The sequence below is a fragment of the Schistocerca americana genome, chromosome 8, assembly GCF_021461395.2.
Source record: "Schistocerca americana isolate TAMUIC-IGC-003095 chromosome 8, iqSchAmer2.1, whole genome shotgun sequence".
NCBI lineage: Eukaryota > Metazoa > Arthropoda > Insecta > Orthoptera > Acrididae > Schistocerca > Schistocerca americana.
This window is the reverse complement of record NC_060126.1, coordinates 253,736,200-253,753,153: the sequence shown is the minus strand read 5'-3', so window position 1 is coordinate 253,753,153 and position 16,954 is coordinate 253,736,200. Positions and strand designations below refer to the sequence as shown.

Sequence of the window (16,954 nt, the reverse complement as noted above, 5' to 3'; positions counted from 1 at the left end):
CCAGTTTGCGTGTATGTATCTAATGGCTTCCGGAGGCAATAAGCAATTGATTTTTAATATTTTATACAGTTATTGATCGAATTTAAAACTTTAAAATGCTGTCAGAGCCCACTTATTAAGAGCTGTAATCTTATAAAGATTTAACATAATAAGTATAACAGTTAGAAACTGTGTATGTATGTGTCTCCTGAAACAGCGTCTCTCATGGCGCGTAGATAACCGAAACTATATTCATGCAGTATTTGGCAAATAGAGCACTTAGCTACTTCCAATGAACTTTACAAATAATTTCAAACCTTTACGAACCTTTTTTTCGCTGACACCCCTGCAAAATAATGAAAGAAGGCAGTCGCTTACTACATGTTCGCTGTTCATGTAGTAAAACTGCAGTATCAAGGATAATGTTTTAATTTATTACGTCGTAATTACTAACACTACGCAAAACACACTTTGGAGACAGGATCCACATATACCACTGGATGTACTTGTAAAATTATAGTATGGCACGGCTCATAGATCGGGAGATAGGACGTTTTATACACGGAAATTCGAATCTTTAAATATTCGGAGCAGGGATTTAAGGTGCAAAACCTAATAAAAGCAATCAGAGTTGCCCGTCGCGGTATATGTATACAAATGTTGATACATGTACGTTATAAAATTTTGACTGTGTGTCACAGTGCGATTGTAGCTTTCATTGGTACCTCGCCAAGATCTTTGCTTTGTCAAAAATTATGCCTGTTAGTGTTTCAAGTTTCACCGTATCACCACTCTTAGGGAAACAGCGATTGTAAGATACTCGGCAGTGTTTATTGCAATCTCAGACATTCCTTAATACAAAATTTCAAAATTTTCTTAGTTCCTTACAAAAAATATAACAATTTTACTGATCAGTGTAACGCAGTAGGAGACAGTGGATTAGTGTTTTAGAAGGGTTCGCTTTAAACGCTCGACAGAATAACCTAAGTTTAGCTTCCTTTCGTATTTGTAAATCATATGGATGGCTCTTTTAAAAAATGTTAAGATCGACTGCTCAGCGCTGTTCTCTCACCATACAATGACCACGGCTGCTCCCCCCCCCCCCCCCCCCCCTTTTTTCCAGTCTGGTTCCACATTCCTGAAACCGTGCAGTGTTAGATTTTATCTAGATAGCGCCAGATTTTATCAGGCTTATCACAGGTGCAGAGGAGAGGAAATTGACGGCACCCATCAGTGAAGAGAGGCCTGCCTAGTCTAGTAGGAATTTTATGCTGTTCCTATTGACTGTACTGACCACGTTAATACTAGTAATTGCTGAGGAAAAGGCATGGTACTTGGTCATAATTGTCTGTTCCATGATCAATGCGGATGAGAGGTAAAGTCATCTCTGCAGAGCTCATAGCTAAGTGGCCAGCATAGCTTTAGAATCGATAGTGTATGCGGGTCAAAGTGTTCCAAATTTGATCCTCGCAGTCTGGGTCTCTCAATGTATTTCATTATCTCTTTTTAACGGTACCCTCAAAGAACGTTACGAGAAAGACGTAATTCTGTTTTGTAATCATTTACTTTAGAATCCAATTTAATAAGCTGTAATCAGTGGAAACGTCACTGATGACACTATGTCTTAGCTCTTCGTTTTCGATGTAACTGTGATGCGAAAGTGTACTGCGAAATTATAGTACTTCTATAGAGAATAACCAACCAAAGACGTGCAATGCTAGGGTTCGTACTCCGGAGGCGCTGGGTTCGAATCCCTTTTCAGCTATTGGTTCCTCTAAATCACAGTCTTTTACAGCTTATGCTCCGTTTCAGGTGGTAACGACGCCAACGTGCCTTTAAATTCCAAATTTCCTTTTCTAACAAGACTTTTCATTTACTTAAATTAAACAGGCAAGCTATCAACGAAAGTTTTGTTGGTTACTCAACTTATACTAGGACTCGTTTTAGATACGCTTTAAAAAAGCGTGTAACAAATGGAGGGAAAAGCAGTATTTTCGGAAAACAAGCAAGGCATTTTCTGCTAGTCTACCTTCCGGCAATCTGATCAATTTGCAGTCATCTCATTTTGTAGTCGTTATCAGTAAAAAGTAGTGTCATACTGAATAACCTACCCTAGCACAGATTTTAAAGTCAAAATAATCGTAAACCATGGTCGGTACTTTTCTTCTACTTTACACGGAAGAGTCTAAACCGAAGAGGATATGTGTAAATTTAAATTACGAACGCTAAGCCATCTCACTGTACCTACCATACCATACCATACCATACCATCAAAACCAAGTTATCTTTTATGAAACGAAATACTATAGAATGGCTTTATTACAGCTTTGTGAAAGATATACGTATACTATTCCGAGAAAATGTACCAACAAAGTTTCAAGAACCGGCCTTAAATGATGACACATGAAATATATAACAAGCTCCTACGTTTAGCACACATAGGTATTGTGAGGATAAAGATTAGAATAATTAGAGCACGCACAGAGGCGTTCAGTCATTCTTCCCACACTCCGTTCGTAAATGGAACGGGAAGAAACCCTAATAACTGGTACAATGGGACGTACCATCTGCCATACACCTCACGGTGGCTTTCAGAGTATAGACGTAGACGTAAGTGGGCTCAAAACATTTCTCCTCATCACCTCTAGCCGCACCCCTATGGGATCTCTAGTCAATTGCGAATATTCCATATCCAACTGCTTATCGGAATTTGCAATATCAGTAAACTGTATAGGCATTTCGTGGCGACTTGCCATCTCCGTATTCTATCATTACTGTGTTTGCCATGCAACATTACTATTGATAGAAAGGAATCCACAACATATCGGATGTTTATAACCTTCATGTAAAGATACACTGGTAAAGGGTGAAATGACTCAGCAAATAAACGGCGGTATGTAAGGGAGGACAGGTTGTCAATATATGCGCCGGGTTACCGTTATTTTCGTTTTCTCCTTTAAACACTCTACACAGATAGGGCATAGGTTCTATGCACAAGGCTGTCATCGTTGTTTTCCCTAATCCTTGCGGAATCAGAGATCCTGGTGTATCCTTAAAAACATTGTAGTCATCTGAACATGGAACCCTTAACCCATGCTAATCTTTGTTAGACAGTTTTCTTGTTCTAGAGCCACAAACGGCTTGCGTATTTCAGATGTATATTTTCACCAACACATTCCGCCCTTCGATTGACAGTTGGCCAGCTGTTAAGATATGTGAGGTGAATTTAAAGCAATCCTATTTTAACATGGTTTTCCGAACTGGGAGTTATTTCGTGTTCACAACCGCACAAATCTGCAAAAACCGAACAACAGCAGTGGCACTTTAAAATATAGACAGAGAAGGAAAAAAATCGTGTGTGATTGCTACAGTTCAGACGATTAGGAGGCACTTTACCATCTGCGAGACAGCATCGTGTTTTATTCAGGCATCAACAGCATTTCGCAAAAAGAAAAGAAGTGGCGTAACCGCTCTTGGTCGTAGTAGGTACGCACTGGTTTGGCGTAGGAGATAAACGAATTTAATATAAACGGAAGGGTGACTTGAAAATTTCGTTTCTTGTCTGACAGTATAATGGTTAAAGAAATTACAGCTATCTCAATATAGTATTTTAATCTCAAGTGGAAATGTTTATTCTTCGGTTAAGTAGGCGGTAATAATTTGACGTGTGTTCCTTTTTTGTGGATGGTCATGTACAAGGCACAGTTAAATGAAAACGAGACAGATGGAGAAAAGTAAGTAAACTGTTTATTATTTCAAACGTAATCGCTGTATCTGTCAGTACATTAATCCCACTCTGAGACAGGCTGGCCAGTGAAAATGGTTCAGATGGCTCTGAGCACTATGGGACCTAACTTCTAAGGTCATCAGACCCTAGAGCTTAGAACTACTTAAACCTAACCAACCTAAGGACATCACTCACATCCATGTCCGAGGCAGGATTCGAACCTGCGACCTTAGCGGTGGCGCGGTTCCAGACTGTAACGCCTAGAACCGCTCGGCCACACTGGCCGGCACTGGCCAGTGCATTTATGGAAAAATGTTTGCGATTGCCTACGGCACCACCATGGTTGTACCCTGGCGGGCACCTCATCATTCGGAGCAAGACGGCGGTCATGAAGAATGAAATCGCACGGGGAGAGATTCCTGTGTGTGGAGGTATGCGCCCGCCCACGTGTTGTCAAGATTCTTTCGAGTATGGAGCAGGAGTTTCGATGGAAACCATTACACATTCTCGATGAAGTCCCGATCTCTTCCGATGCGATTTCCATATTTTTGAGGCCGTGAAGAAAGACATTCGTGGTTGTCGATTTGTTCGGACGAATAAGTGCACGCCTGGATACAATCATGGATCCGTAGGCAATCGCAAAAAATTTTCCATGAAGTCACTGACAAGTTGTCTCAGATTGGGGTAAATACGTTTGAAATAATACAGTTTACATACTTTTTCCCATCTGTCACTTTTTCATTTGACTGCCCCTCAAAGAAACAGTAAAATTAGGAACACAGTTCTTACAGTATATCGCAAATGATTTTATAACATCCGTCAGGGTTCGCGGAGAATCAGTCGGAGTATAGCGACCGTTTGTTTCCTCTCTGTTTGCGACAGATGCGATAAACTGCAGCCGGGTCGATATCTGTGGGGCTCCAATAGGGGTGGAAGCACATTCCACGTAGCGTGTGCAGGCGACACCCTTCTGCTAACATTTATCACGAGTAAATTCTTCAGTTGATCAGTAAAAAAGAAAAGAAATTCTTGTCACAGTGAAAGAATTCCTTGTTAATAAGTGTAGTGGCTCCCGACGTAAGTATGGTTACAGTTTTTTGACCTGGTGAATAACTTTATTATTCTGAACGGAATATTGTTAGGTGGATTATTTGGTATCAGTTGCCATTAATGTTGGTAGATTTTCAAAATACAAGGTATTACTTTCTAGGGATGTGCAGTGGTTGATTCATTACACTAATTGGGGGTAGTGGTGTTTGCTATTCCTACTTTATATGTTGTGATGCGCTTTCTTTACCCGTGTCTTTTTCTATCCTTATATTGCAATTGTATCGATTGATTTAAAAATCTCCAGATCCTCCCTATTCGAGTAGAGAGAAGCTATTGTAGTACTGAAAGTGCAGTTGCATCTAAAATTTAATACATTTAGGATCAGCAAAATAGATTGCTAATTTTGTAGTGGAAGTTCAGTGCACAGGCATAATAGGCCAAGAAAATCAGATTTCTCGCTTCCAAAAATTTGTGAAACTCTGAAAACTGTTTTAATTACTCAAGTAGGCCTCTGATATGAATAATCTTAGCTTGCCTAATTTATAAGTGAAGCTTTAGCCATGACGAAAAAAACACAAATTTTCGATTTTTTCTCTTTTTTTCACATTCCTCCAAAACGAGGATCAAAAATATGCTTTTGGAACAAGTTTCGCCATAGAAGAGTTACGTCAGAAAATGGTTCTTTTTCGCAATTTGCCAAAAACTCTCTTTTCGCCAAAACTGAGATTTGGCCAATTTGATGCAAACTTTTATACGAGGAAAATTGTTGAGCATTAAATTTTGTTTTCATAGTGTCAAAGAAAATGACAAGAAACCTAGCTGACAAGTAAAAATCGCCGTTATCGCTTATATACAGGGTGAGTCAAATGGTTCAAATGGCTCTGAGCACTATGGGACTTAACATCTATGGTCATCAGTCCCCTTGAACTTAGAACTACTTAAACCTAACTAACCTAAGGACAGCACGCAACACCCAGTCATGACGAGGCAGAGAAAATCCCTGACCCCGCCGGGAATCGAACCCGGGAACCCGGGCGTGGGAAGCGAGAACGCTACCGCACGATCCAGGGTGAGTCACTAACTATTGCCACCAAAAATAACTCTGAACGTATGATAGAAGCTGAAAAGTTTGTGGGACAAAAGTTGCATGGGACAGCGGGGGCCATAATATGACGTTGGATTTTTGTTGCTAGGTGGGGTCGCATCGGAGATATGAAGGTAAACTTTTTTTTTTTATCCATTTACAGAAGGTGTTTGAAGTTATGACCACAAGTATCAATGCAGTGCTACAATCTTCTTATCATGAATTGAGTGGTATTCCTTATCACATCGGCACTTATCGAAGCACATGCTCTGACAATTCTCTCTCGCATATCTTCATGTGTACTTGGAACGTCTTTATAAACAATGTCTTTTATGAGTCCCCACAAGAAAAAAATACAGAGGCGTCAAGTCTGGCGAACCAGCCGTCCACGACACATCTCCTCCGCGTCCAATCCAACTATTTGGGCTTTGTCTCTACGATTCATTTCTAGCCATCAGCGAAAAATGTGCCGGACATCCATCGTGTTGATAACACATTCTGTACCTTGTTCCTAAAGGTATTTCTTGCAATAACAGACGTAATGTTTCTTGCAGGAAAGTGGTGTATTTCCTACTATTAAGATTTCCTTCGATGAAATAGGGGCCTATAATTCTGTCCTCCAGCATCCCACAACATACATTCACCGACCACAGTTTTTGGTGTGCAACTTGCCGCAGCCAACGTGGATTTTCAGTTGCTCAATAATGCATGTTATGCAAATTAACATTTCCATGGTTCGTGAATGTAGCCTCGTCAGTAAATACAATCAAATTAATAAAGGTGTCATCCCGCTGAATCTGAAGTTGAGCCCATCGGCAGAATTCAGCGCGACGCATACAATCCGTACCAGTTAATTCGTGGTGGAGACTGATATGGTAAGGACGATATTTATGGCGATGCAGAGCACGATCAACACTACTCTGGCTCATGCCAGATTCCCTTGCGATTTGACGCGAATAACGTAAGGATCTCGAACCACAGTGGCAATAGTACCAATTCCCGTTTCGTCATTGGTAACTTTCCTTTGCCGGATGTGTTTCCGATCCGTTAAAGATCTAGTTGTTCTCAATTTATCATACACATATTTAAATGTACGACGTGTAGGGTGAGTAGGTTTGGATACCTTTCAGCGTATAAGTCTCTCGCTCTCACTGAATTTCGTTGGCATTCTCCATAAATGAGAAGCACATCGACTTCTTCTTTGAAGGAATACATCATTCACATGCGCTTGATTCGACGATACTAGTCTTACCGTTCCTATTAGTGTTGTATGGCGAAACCGTCGAATGGTGTTTACATGTCAGTGGTACGTTAGATGGATACGCCGTATTCGGCTAATATTTACTATTTGCACGATATATGAGAGAGAATTGTCAGAGAATGTGCTTCGATAAGTGCCGAAGTGATCAGGAATACAATCCATGATGAGAAGATTGCAGCACTGCATTGATACCAATGGTCATCACTTCGAACACCTTCTGTTAATGGACGTTCATGCCACCTTTGTGACCTTCAAAGACCGTATTGTTACACATGATTGGATTCGTCTCGCCGGCCGTTGTGGCCGTGCGGTTCTATGTGCTACAGTCTGCAACCGCGTGACCGCTACGGTCGCAGGTTCGAATCCTGCCTCGGGCATGGATGTGTGTGACTGGGACTGATGACCACAGATGTTAAGTCCCATAGTGCTCAGATCCATTTGAACCATTTGATTCGTCTCGATAGCTGCCATCAGAAAATAAGTACCAAACTATAGCATCCCATAATCATCTTGAGCTGGGACAACAAAAAAAAAAGGTTGATCCTTATATCTCTGAACGTCATATAATGGCCCCCATTGTCCCATGCAACTTTTGTCTCACAAACTTTTCAGCTACTATCATACTCTCGGATTTATTCTTGGTGGCTATAGTTAGTGACGCACCCTGTATGAGCAACATGAATTTAGCACTCAGTTGATGCAAATGTAATTTCCACATTTTTTGTAATCATGAGTTTTCAATTAAAGGCTCTCAGAGGAATTTAGAGAAAACGAGAAACACTCCGAAATTTTTGTGGTTTACTTTTCATCACAGCTGAAGCTCCACTCAGAAATCGGGGCAAACTTTGATTACTCATATCAGAGACCTACATGAGTTATTCGAACAGCTTCCAGAATTCCACTGTTTTTTGGAAGACAACCACGTTTTTGGAGCTAATTGTACTCTCTCATAATAGCACTAGGTACAAGGTAGTCGGTAACGCCCTACAGCATCCGTTTAACCACCTGTCTGGCTCAAAATGCCGTTAAATTTCTGCGTTCGTTTACCTTGCAATGTTTGTAGGATCTGGAGTATTCTTTTTCATTCGCAGTTTCTAAATTGGCTACAATGAATCTGGACGGATTACGTTAGCTATGACACGTGAACTGAATGGAAAACCCAGTATTGAGTCACTGCACGCTGAATCATCACCGTATGAAAGCCGAAGACGAGACACGAGTGATGCATTTGCGCGAAGTAGCTGTGAAATGTACAGGAAGTGCTACGTATTTTTGTGTATTGGTACGGTCACAATTCTAGAAACATTTCATTAACACTGCAGGTGTCTATGCAATGATTAGATGCGTATTTTGCCACCGTACACGTTTATATTTTTTGAAACTGAAAAATCACCAGTAGCCAGAAAATTATTCAATCTCTGTAGTTAGGTTCATTTGGATATCAAAAACAGTTCGTTTAACACACTGAAGGGGTCCATTTTCTTAAGGTCTCATCTCATCTGCTTGCACTCTTTCTAGGAGTAAATTACGTAAATATCTCAAGTACATCAACACTCTTCAGTGGTTAACAAGCCGTTTTTTTTGTTATTAAAAAGAATCGTAAGTGTAAAATATGTGTATCTGTGACAACAAATTTAGTAGTTCCGGAGAGAGATCCAATCCTTTCTTTCTCTTTCTCATGAAATAAATTTTCCACTGCTACACTTTCCTAATTTGTGCCAAGACGCGTTAAACATGATTTTATCCATCCGTGTGCCAGGCTAGTACAGTGAAAACCAATACTGGCACCAACGAGCGTGAGCTCTTCGGCACTGAAGCTAGTTGCGAGCAAATAAAGTAATAAAATATTCTGTGGAAAGTTATTTCCAGAATTATCGTCAGCTACGGATCTGCAACAAAATTCTCCCAGAAGAATGGAGAATATTGTGAATGATTCCAAAAGAGTAGGGTTTCATGTCCCGTTGACGACGGATTGAGGAAAGAAGTCGGTCGTGTACTAATAAGAACTACAAGGATATACCCCTGGAAACTATGTAGGGGAGTAACGGAAAACCTAAATCTGGATTTGAACCAATGCCCTCCCGAAAACGAGTCCAGTGCGTCACCTCGCTCAGTATAAGTAATTCCAAGCGTTAAGAAGTATTCATACAGCAGCTACGGATACTATGGCCATAAAAATTAAGAATAGAATGCTGCAAGTTTGAGAAACGCGATGTGTCCTGTGTTTCCATCGACAAAATACAGTAGCAACAGTTAATGTATTTCACACCCCAAACCGAAAAATTTTATTCAACGCTTTAGCAAGAAAAGGCGGGCAAGGCCTCATTACGAATCGAGTACGATAGCCGCGCTGTTGCCACTTTTTAGACGGAGCGGCATGCAGCTGTGATTCAGCGGTCGGTGCGATGTTGCCGCATGTAATCGATTCGCGCCAGCTTTGGGTGCGTCAGGTACGGTACGAGAAGAGGCTCAGAACAGAATTTCTCTCTTCGGTCGCAAGCTGCGCTTCTCCCGTGGTAACGATCCGCCTGTTGTGGAAACCGATTCCCCCTACCCTCGCCATGCCTTCGGAACCTTCCTCCTTCCCGTACCCGGCGCTGCAAGTAGGCGCGCGCTGGCCCGGTAGTGACGTCACAGGCGAGCTCAGTGCGCAGGCGCGCGGCTCTCGGCTGCCTAGTAGTAGCTGCAGCTGCCGACCCAGCAACGCAAGACCATCATCTCTTCTCTGGCCCGCCCGCCCGCCTGCCTTTTGATCTGTGATCAGTCTCAAAATGAGGGGGGGCGCACGCGTTGTAAACCATTGGTGAGACTTGTGTCGTTTACTGCATCATCACGACTTAAATTCTCTTCGCTGTGGAATTATTTCTATCCGTTGCGACTGTGGCCGCGCCGAGGGGGAACGAAAAGCAAAATGCCGGAACGGCAGCCGTCGTCGATTCCGTATAAAAGAATTATTCATCTTGGGGATTTCTTAGTTATAACGCCCATGCAGACGAGCTGAAGTGCTTGTATTATTAAATGCTCAGTGAAGTTTATTAATTTAGCTCTGAGCTAAATATAACTACACTTTTTAAACAAATCACTTTTTTTTAGTTACGCAGCGTACTCTCTCTCGTTGTCGGGGTACGTTCCGAAATGACTCTCGTTAGTGGGAACCTTACCGCGAACGTTGAAATGAGGCCTATAGTCATGCTTTGTTGCTAGAACGTTCCAGACGAAAATAGCACAGCGACGAAAATACTGCGTCGCTACTGTTCGGACGGTAGTCATATTGAACGTATAATCCGGATTTTTACAGGAATCGGGACGCTGTCTACATCTTACAAGGGAAATCTAACCCACAGAAACGTGTATCTGCCACATTCAGTGGAAGTTACACAAATCGGTGCTCGACGGTAGAACATAATTTAACATCAGGTCGTCACAGGACATGAGTGGCAAAAAATAATCGCACGCCGTCGTACCATCGCATCAAAGAGGAGATGAGGTATTCTGTCATTAGTGTGGTATGAAATGTAGTAAATATTTACTTGCAAAAGTTTGAAACGTTTTCAACGATTTCCTTTGTCCCGTTACTGCGTGCCTCAGTGGCCACTGCTGACGTCATCGCGGGGCCTCGCCCGAGGCTATTTGTAGCCCTTATTAAATTAGTGTAAGTTCGTGTTTTGTGCGTTCCCGGTTGAACTGTAAATGTATCCCCATGGTAACAGCTGTTATAGCCGAGATACAGTAATAACATTAGACGGAATATCCCTGGTTTTCGCGATATCTGCTGTTCGTAATACTGTAACAAGTAAATTCTGAACAGCTTGAATGCTACAAGACTTTGGAGGACACAAGTGTGGGCACTCTGTTATTTTTGCCGAACATAATGAACAAATAAATATCATTTCAATGATTTTATTGCCATCAGGCGAGGAGGAAATATGTAGATGTTACTTTTTCGTTTTATTTCTTTTTTAATTTTGCTGGGAAATTAACTCGTTTCCGTACAATTAGAAATCTTCATAATTCCATTTAGGAATGAAACAACATTCCAGAGGTTTGGAATTATCATCTGTAGTGCTGGTGCCTGGGACGAGCGCCAAACAACATACTGACATGGCGATAACGGTAACTGCGTAGTGATAAGCGTAGTTCTTTCATGCGTCACGGTATGTGACGCCATTCACGTTCCGGTCGGTTTGTTTGTCTCAGTTTCAATCGTTTTTGTAATACTGGTCAGAGAATAGTTTAGCAGGTAATAATTTCGGCGAAACTTGCAGTCGTATGCTGACCAGATGTGAGAAAATGTAGTTATCCGCGAAAACAGTCATACTGAACGTCATTTCCGTACACAGGGCTCACAGATAAACATCAAAGTATTACGAGAGTGTTTTTTTCCTACATTGGAAGGCAATATCACATAACCGATGAGACATTCCGCTATCCATTTAGGGTAGTAGTTCGCGAACTTGAGATATACCACTTTGTCTTTCATCAACACAAAACATATGAATGTAAATGAAACAAATTACAGGAAAGTAATGGCGATTACTCTCAGTCTTTGTACACCCCCGATCAGAATAAATAACACATTAATCCCCTAATTCGGCTCATACTGTCATGAATCACCTGGAAGATTGACACACGGCTATGTTTGTACCCGGAAACACCTGCAACTGGCATTGTGACAGCTCAGTAAACGTGCCGCACCTAGATACAAAATGAAAAAAGAAAAACTATGAACAACTTTAGAATGCATACAGGGTGTGCAAAACAGTAATTTGTTAACATTTGCTTAAAATGTTTCAGTATTAGATGTGAGTTTTACGTTGATTGTAATTCCAGTTATCACAAAATGAACACCATTCGTTTTTGCTTGTGAAATCGGAAACTGTGTGTAGTTTCCTTGGCGAGGAGAGCGAGAGAGAGAGAGAGCGACAAGTACTGAAACAACCTTGGTGAGGGAGTGTGTGTGATGTATGATTCATGTTTGTCGGCTAACGGACACTGTGTAGTGGAACTGCGCGATTCATAATACCTCTCAGTTAACTTTCATAAGGACACTTGCGTTGTGCCCTCCGTAGACAGGAAATATTCATTCTGGAAATAATGTTTCAATCCACTGCACGGACGTTTTCTTGCAGTAGGTTCTCATGCCACTTCCAGCAGGATGGCTGAATGTGTTACGCACGTCACCCACCATTGCCTTAACGAAGGGAGACGTGAAATGAAGAAAAAAAAAAAAGAAGATGGACGCGCTGTTACCCGAGCGAGTTTGCTTTGCTGTTTTGTAAGGCAATAGAGGCTAGGCCAAAGTTAGTTCTGTCGGCATCGAGGTCATTAGACGAGAACTAGTTCAGCGATACTGAAATAGAGCAGAGCGCACTTTAGAGAACTGACCCAGTATTTATCATACAGTGAATTAACGAAACCACGAAAAATGTGAACCAGGATGGTCGCGTGATATGAGTGAACCGTGCTTCACTAGTTTTCACTGGATTAACCACTGCGCTACATCTGCCTCTCCCGGTTGTTAAATAGTAATATCTTGGTGATTCTAGAAACTCCGAAAAGGGAAAGAAAGGAAAAGCTTATGTTGAGCGAGAAGTCGGGAGGGGGGGGGGGGGGCAACAACAACTAGATGCAACATTTCGACCAAAATCCGTGCCTTGGCATAAGTATTGCAACAGTTTTAAAGTGGGAATCTCGCTTTGGAACCTTCACAACAGGCTCTAGCTGAAAATTCATATGTTGCAGTTCCCGTTGGACGACAAAAAATTTTGTTGTTCTTTGTAACTTGGGTCTAGAGATTCTTGAGCTCGTAAATGTAAACTGTCGCGTACTTTTTCATATATGAGTGTTGTGAGCCGTTACATACGTGAGTTGGAAGAACGAAATGTGGTCTTTCGTTTCAATATGAGCTTTAAAAAGATCTTTGTCATATAATCTCTGCTTGAGCAGCGGTAATTGGTATTACGTAACAGACGATCATTAAATATTGACGCCTTTCTAAGCTCGTTGCTGAACATACAGCGGACGGATTTCAATGAACTCTTTCCTCGTTTTACACCGCCTTTCTACGTGCTAGTTTAAGTCCGTCGTCAAATCAGATGACTAGTAGTTCTTTAAGATTTCACATAAGCAGTTTCGAAAAAAATTAGCATCTAACCTGAACCACACTTCACCATTATTCGGCCAGTGCAGTGAGTCTAACCTAGCGTAAATTTAAATTGGACGAATGCTATTCATTAGAAAAGATCACACACCATCTTTCTCTAAGATGCTCAAATTATAGCATTGTAGCCTTTAATTCAATAGCAACGGTAAAAATTACAGTCGATGGCGTGGTTGGCTGTGAACTGGAGGGTTAGGTTCAGTCGGCAGCGCGAAATTTTGTAAAAAAGTTCAGTTAGATATTGTAAGATCTGTCGAATTATTCGGGATAACGGTATACGGTGCCATTGTTATGGAGATAAATTGTTTGAGCTCTGCAATGCTTCACTGAGCTCGGTCCTTTTGGAGGTGGTACGCTCTTTAAAATCCTTCCGACCTTCGAACTGACTTACCAGCCAGTTATAATGTGGTCTACAGTTTAACATTAGACATTTACAACTCTTGGTTTATTGTAAGAATGTAGTGTGATGAAGTCATTGTTGTTGTGGTAAATGCAAACATACGGAGCTAGGCGCCTCTCTTTGTACTCGAAAGCTAGACGGCAGCTGTTCGAAGGTCGCTACACTTACGGAAGTGTGCGCACAACATGGCAACGTCGCTTGGTGAGAGTTGCTCAGGTATGCAGCTGCAAGGTAGCGAGTTCTTGCAGGCGGCCGAGAGGAAGCACAATAGGGAGGCCGCGCTGAAACACCTTGTGAGAGCATTGTGTACTGGCTATCTCCTTTGAACTCACTGCCCAACCGTCGTTCTCCAGCCCGTAAAGAGCTGTTCACACTGGAAGCACGACCTAAAACGTCTCTGTCTCGTAGGCGTCACTTAGGTCTTTGAACGTAGGTACACTCTAATTTCTCGTTTTCAGCCGTCATTGTGACTACCACGTGGTAAACTATATGTCTGCCATTACCGTTCTTTCTTGTGCATATTTTTATACTTTGCTCGTTTAGGAATGGATTTATATAGTTTTTTTTTCTCTCGCATTTTACGTCTGACGTTATCATCTCCTTCCCTCTTTGTCGTCTTGATTTATGCTGTTTACTAGATACAAATACAATTTAGGGAAAGATATCACATTGGTTCTGTCAGCTCATTTTATTGTGGTAGAAAACCTAACGGCTATGGGAAACCTTAAACTGTCAGCTAGTTCTTTTATTTGATTTTCCCAATAATTCGTATTAGGTGTAAAAAAATTGTAACAATTTTGCATGAATATGATGTATTTCTTGGATTATGCGTCGGTGCTTCACTTACTCAGTTGAAGAAGAATGGGGAAGGCAATCGGCCAAGGGATATTCAGTGCAACCAATACAGTATGTTTTGTAGAGTGACTTAGGGAAACCACGAAAACATGGCGCGGATGTCAAGTGGTCTTGATTCGTAAACCGGAAGTAGAGTGTTCGAATACTGTCTTAGGCATGGGTGTTGATTTAAATGAATCTGAACTGAATGCAATTATAATAAAAGCATTCAGTTCTAAAGACGTTAAAACTCAAATAGGAAAATACATTACATATCTAAGCCTTTCCCGCTCGTATCAGCTGAATGGCTGATGTACAAAGGCCAGTGAAACACAAATTATTATTCTTTCTTCCGTCTGACGCTTACAGTAATTTAAGGCTCTTTTCCATGAGACGCATTTCGTTTTTACTGTATTTGCAAAGCTTCCTATGTGGCCATTCTGGAAAGACTGTATACAAGTAGATAGCGTTTCTGTACTTTGCCGTTTGTAGATTAAAAACATTTTTTCTAAATAAATTTGGCGTACAATTTAATATTCAAATCTCGAGACAGTAAAAAACTTTGCCGTTTGTAAATTAAAAACATATTTTCTCAATAAATTTGGCGTACAATTTAATATTCAAATCTTGAGACAGTACGTATACCATATTTCCAGTGAGACTAACGACGTGTTTTGCAAATAGAAGTAAGGCGTCTGGTGAAGAACAGCTGCTGCGGAAGATGGCCCTGCAAATAAACAAAAATACTTGTGCTCGTGCAATGATATGGATTACCTATTTTCTGACAGAAGTTAAGTGTCTTAACCAGTACCCCACCTCTATTGTTTTCTGTAATTTAGTGAAATTTTACAGCCTGGCCACATTCGAAACTTGTCGTAAAAAGCCATGTTTTCGCCTGCGGGCTGCTTTACTCTGTTTGGTGTCATAAATGATTCTACAAGCGTCGACGCCTTTCTTACACCAAAAACGTAAACAATCCCTTATGTTTTTATTAACAGATTCACATCATTGCTTTCCACTCGTTGCATTTGTTTTTCTATGACGTTTGATGATATTTTGTCGATACGAGGAGAATGTTCCTGGGTTCCTGGGACATTCAACTCCAGGTACTGAACCACCGTGTTACGTACCTAAAATCATTTCAGGAGTGGCTAAACAAACGACAGAAAATGAACGATCATTATGAGTCGTGGGAGGGAAGAGCGATTGAAATATATTATTAGAGGGGGTCGGTGTTTTATTATAGGTTTCACTGAATTTTTTAAATTATTCGTGTTAATGTCAGATGATGAGCGAATAAGTAGGAGGTAGAAACTTTTCTACATGGCTGTGAAAAATGTCAGTTTGCACAGTAGGTTGGATTCCACGTAAACCAATTGTATTCCTCATATAAATGGGTAAGGCTTCGTTACATGTATGAGAGAAAGAAGTAATACTGCACCTTGGATGTTACATGTAAGTAGGCTTCTGGGTTCTACATTGAAATATTTTTCAGGAAAAATGTGATGTATTCCGTATCCGACGATTTAAATAAGAGATTTGTGACATGCACTGAGAGGAAAAACTGACATACAAAAAATGTTTCGGGTTCTCTAAATCTCTATGCGGTTGTCTATGACTACAGTTTTCCTTTGCCTTATTAAACTGCAACGCGCTTGATTTCCACTCATTACCAAAGATTGAGCCCGTATCTCGTGATCAAATGATTAGCGTAGCTGCCTCGACAGCGTGGTGTCGAAGGTTCGATTTCTGTCTGCGTTGGAGATTTTTGTCCGCTAGGGAACTGGGTGTTGTGCTGTCATCATCGTCGTCTCATTATCGACACGCAAGTGGCCGAAGTGGTGTGAAATAGCAAGACTTGCACTGAGCCGAAGTACCCCAGGCGGATCCGCCGGCCAGCAGTGCCATTCGACCATTTCACAAATGACTTCAGGCGCTTCTTCTAGCACGGAAAAATATTGAATTAATAGATACAAACATATTTTTTCTTTTTTTTTAAAAAAAGAGGGACGGCGAAGATGAGACCAAGTAATATATTTTTTAAACCAAATTAATTAAGATGTCTACTCTGAAAATCACAATTGAAGGAACAAAGTCCGCAGCTCGTGGTCGTGCGGTAGCGTTCTCGCTTCCCACGCCCGGGTTCCCGGGTTCGATTCCCGGCGGGGTCAGGGATTTTCTCTGCCTCGTGATGACTGGGTGTTGTGTGCTGTCCTTAGTTAGGTTTAAGTAGTTCTAAGTTCTAGGGGACTGATGACCATAGATGTTAAGTCCCATTGTGCTCAGAGCCATTTTTTTTGAAGGAACAAATCTGTTCATGATGGCTTTGAATATGTGTTATTTGTCCTCTCCATACGAATTTCTGCCATATCCGGCTAAGGAAAATTTTATCTTCTCGTGTCAAAAGTTTGAGAAGGGCCTATTCAGATACAGTAATTAATGGCACCGTGTTCTAGGAA

At 41.2% G+C, this 16,954-nt stretch overlaps 1 protein-coding gene across 6 annotated transcripts in view; it reads left to right on the top strand.

Moving 5' to 3' along the window:
- Window positions 1-16,954, top strand: part of LOC124544984 (flocculation protein FLO11) — an 81,723-nt gene that overhangs the window by 18,264 nt on the left and 46,505 nt on the right. Inside the window, exon 1 of one of the 6 annotated variants that reach the window (XM_047123734.1) lies at window positions 1,320-1,354. The exons of 2 other annotated variants lie outside the window; for them this stretch is intronic. In XM_047123734.1, coding sequence (XP_046979690.1) covers window positions 1,335-1,354 — 20 coding nt within the window. In that variant the 5' untranslated portion in view covers window positions 1,320-1,334. Of the gene's footprint in view, window positions 1-1,319; window positions 1,355-9,767; window positions 9,905-10,568; window positions 10,589-13,950; window positions 14,091-16,954 lie in introns of those variants that run through there. 3 more of the 6 variants (XM_047123737.1, XM_047123738.1, XM_047123739.1) reach the window with 3 other exon arrangements.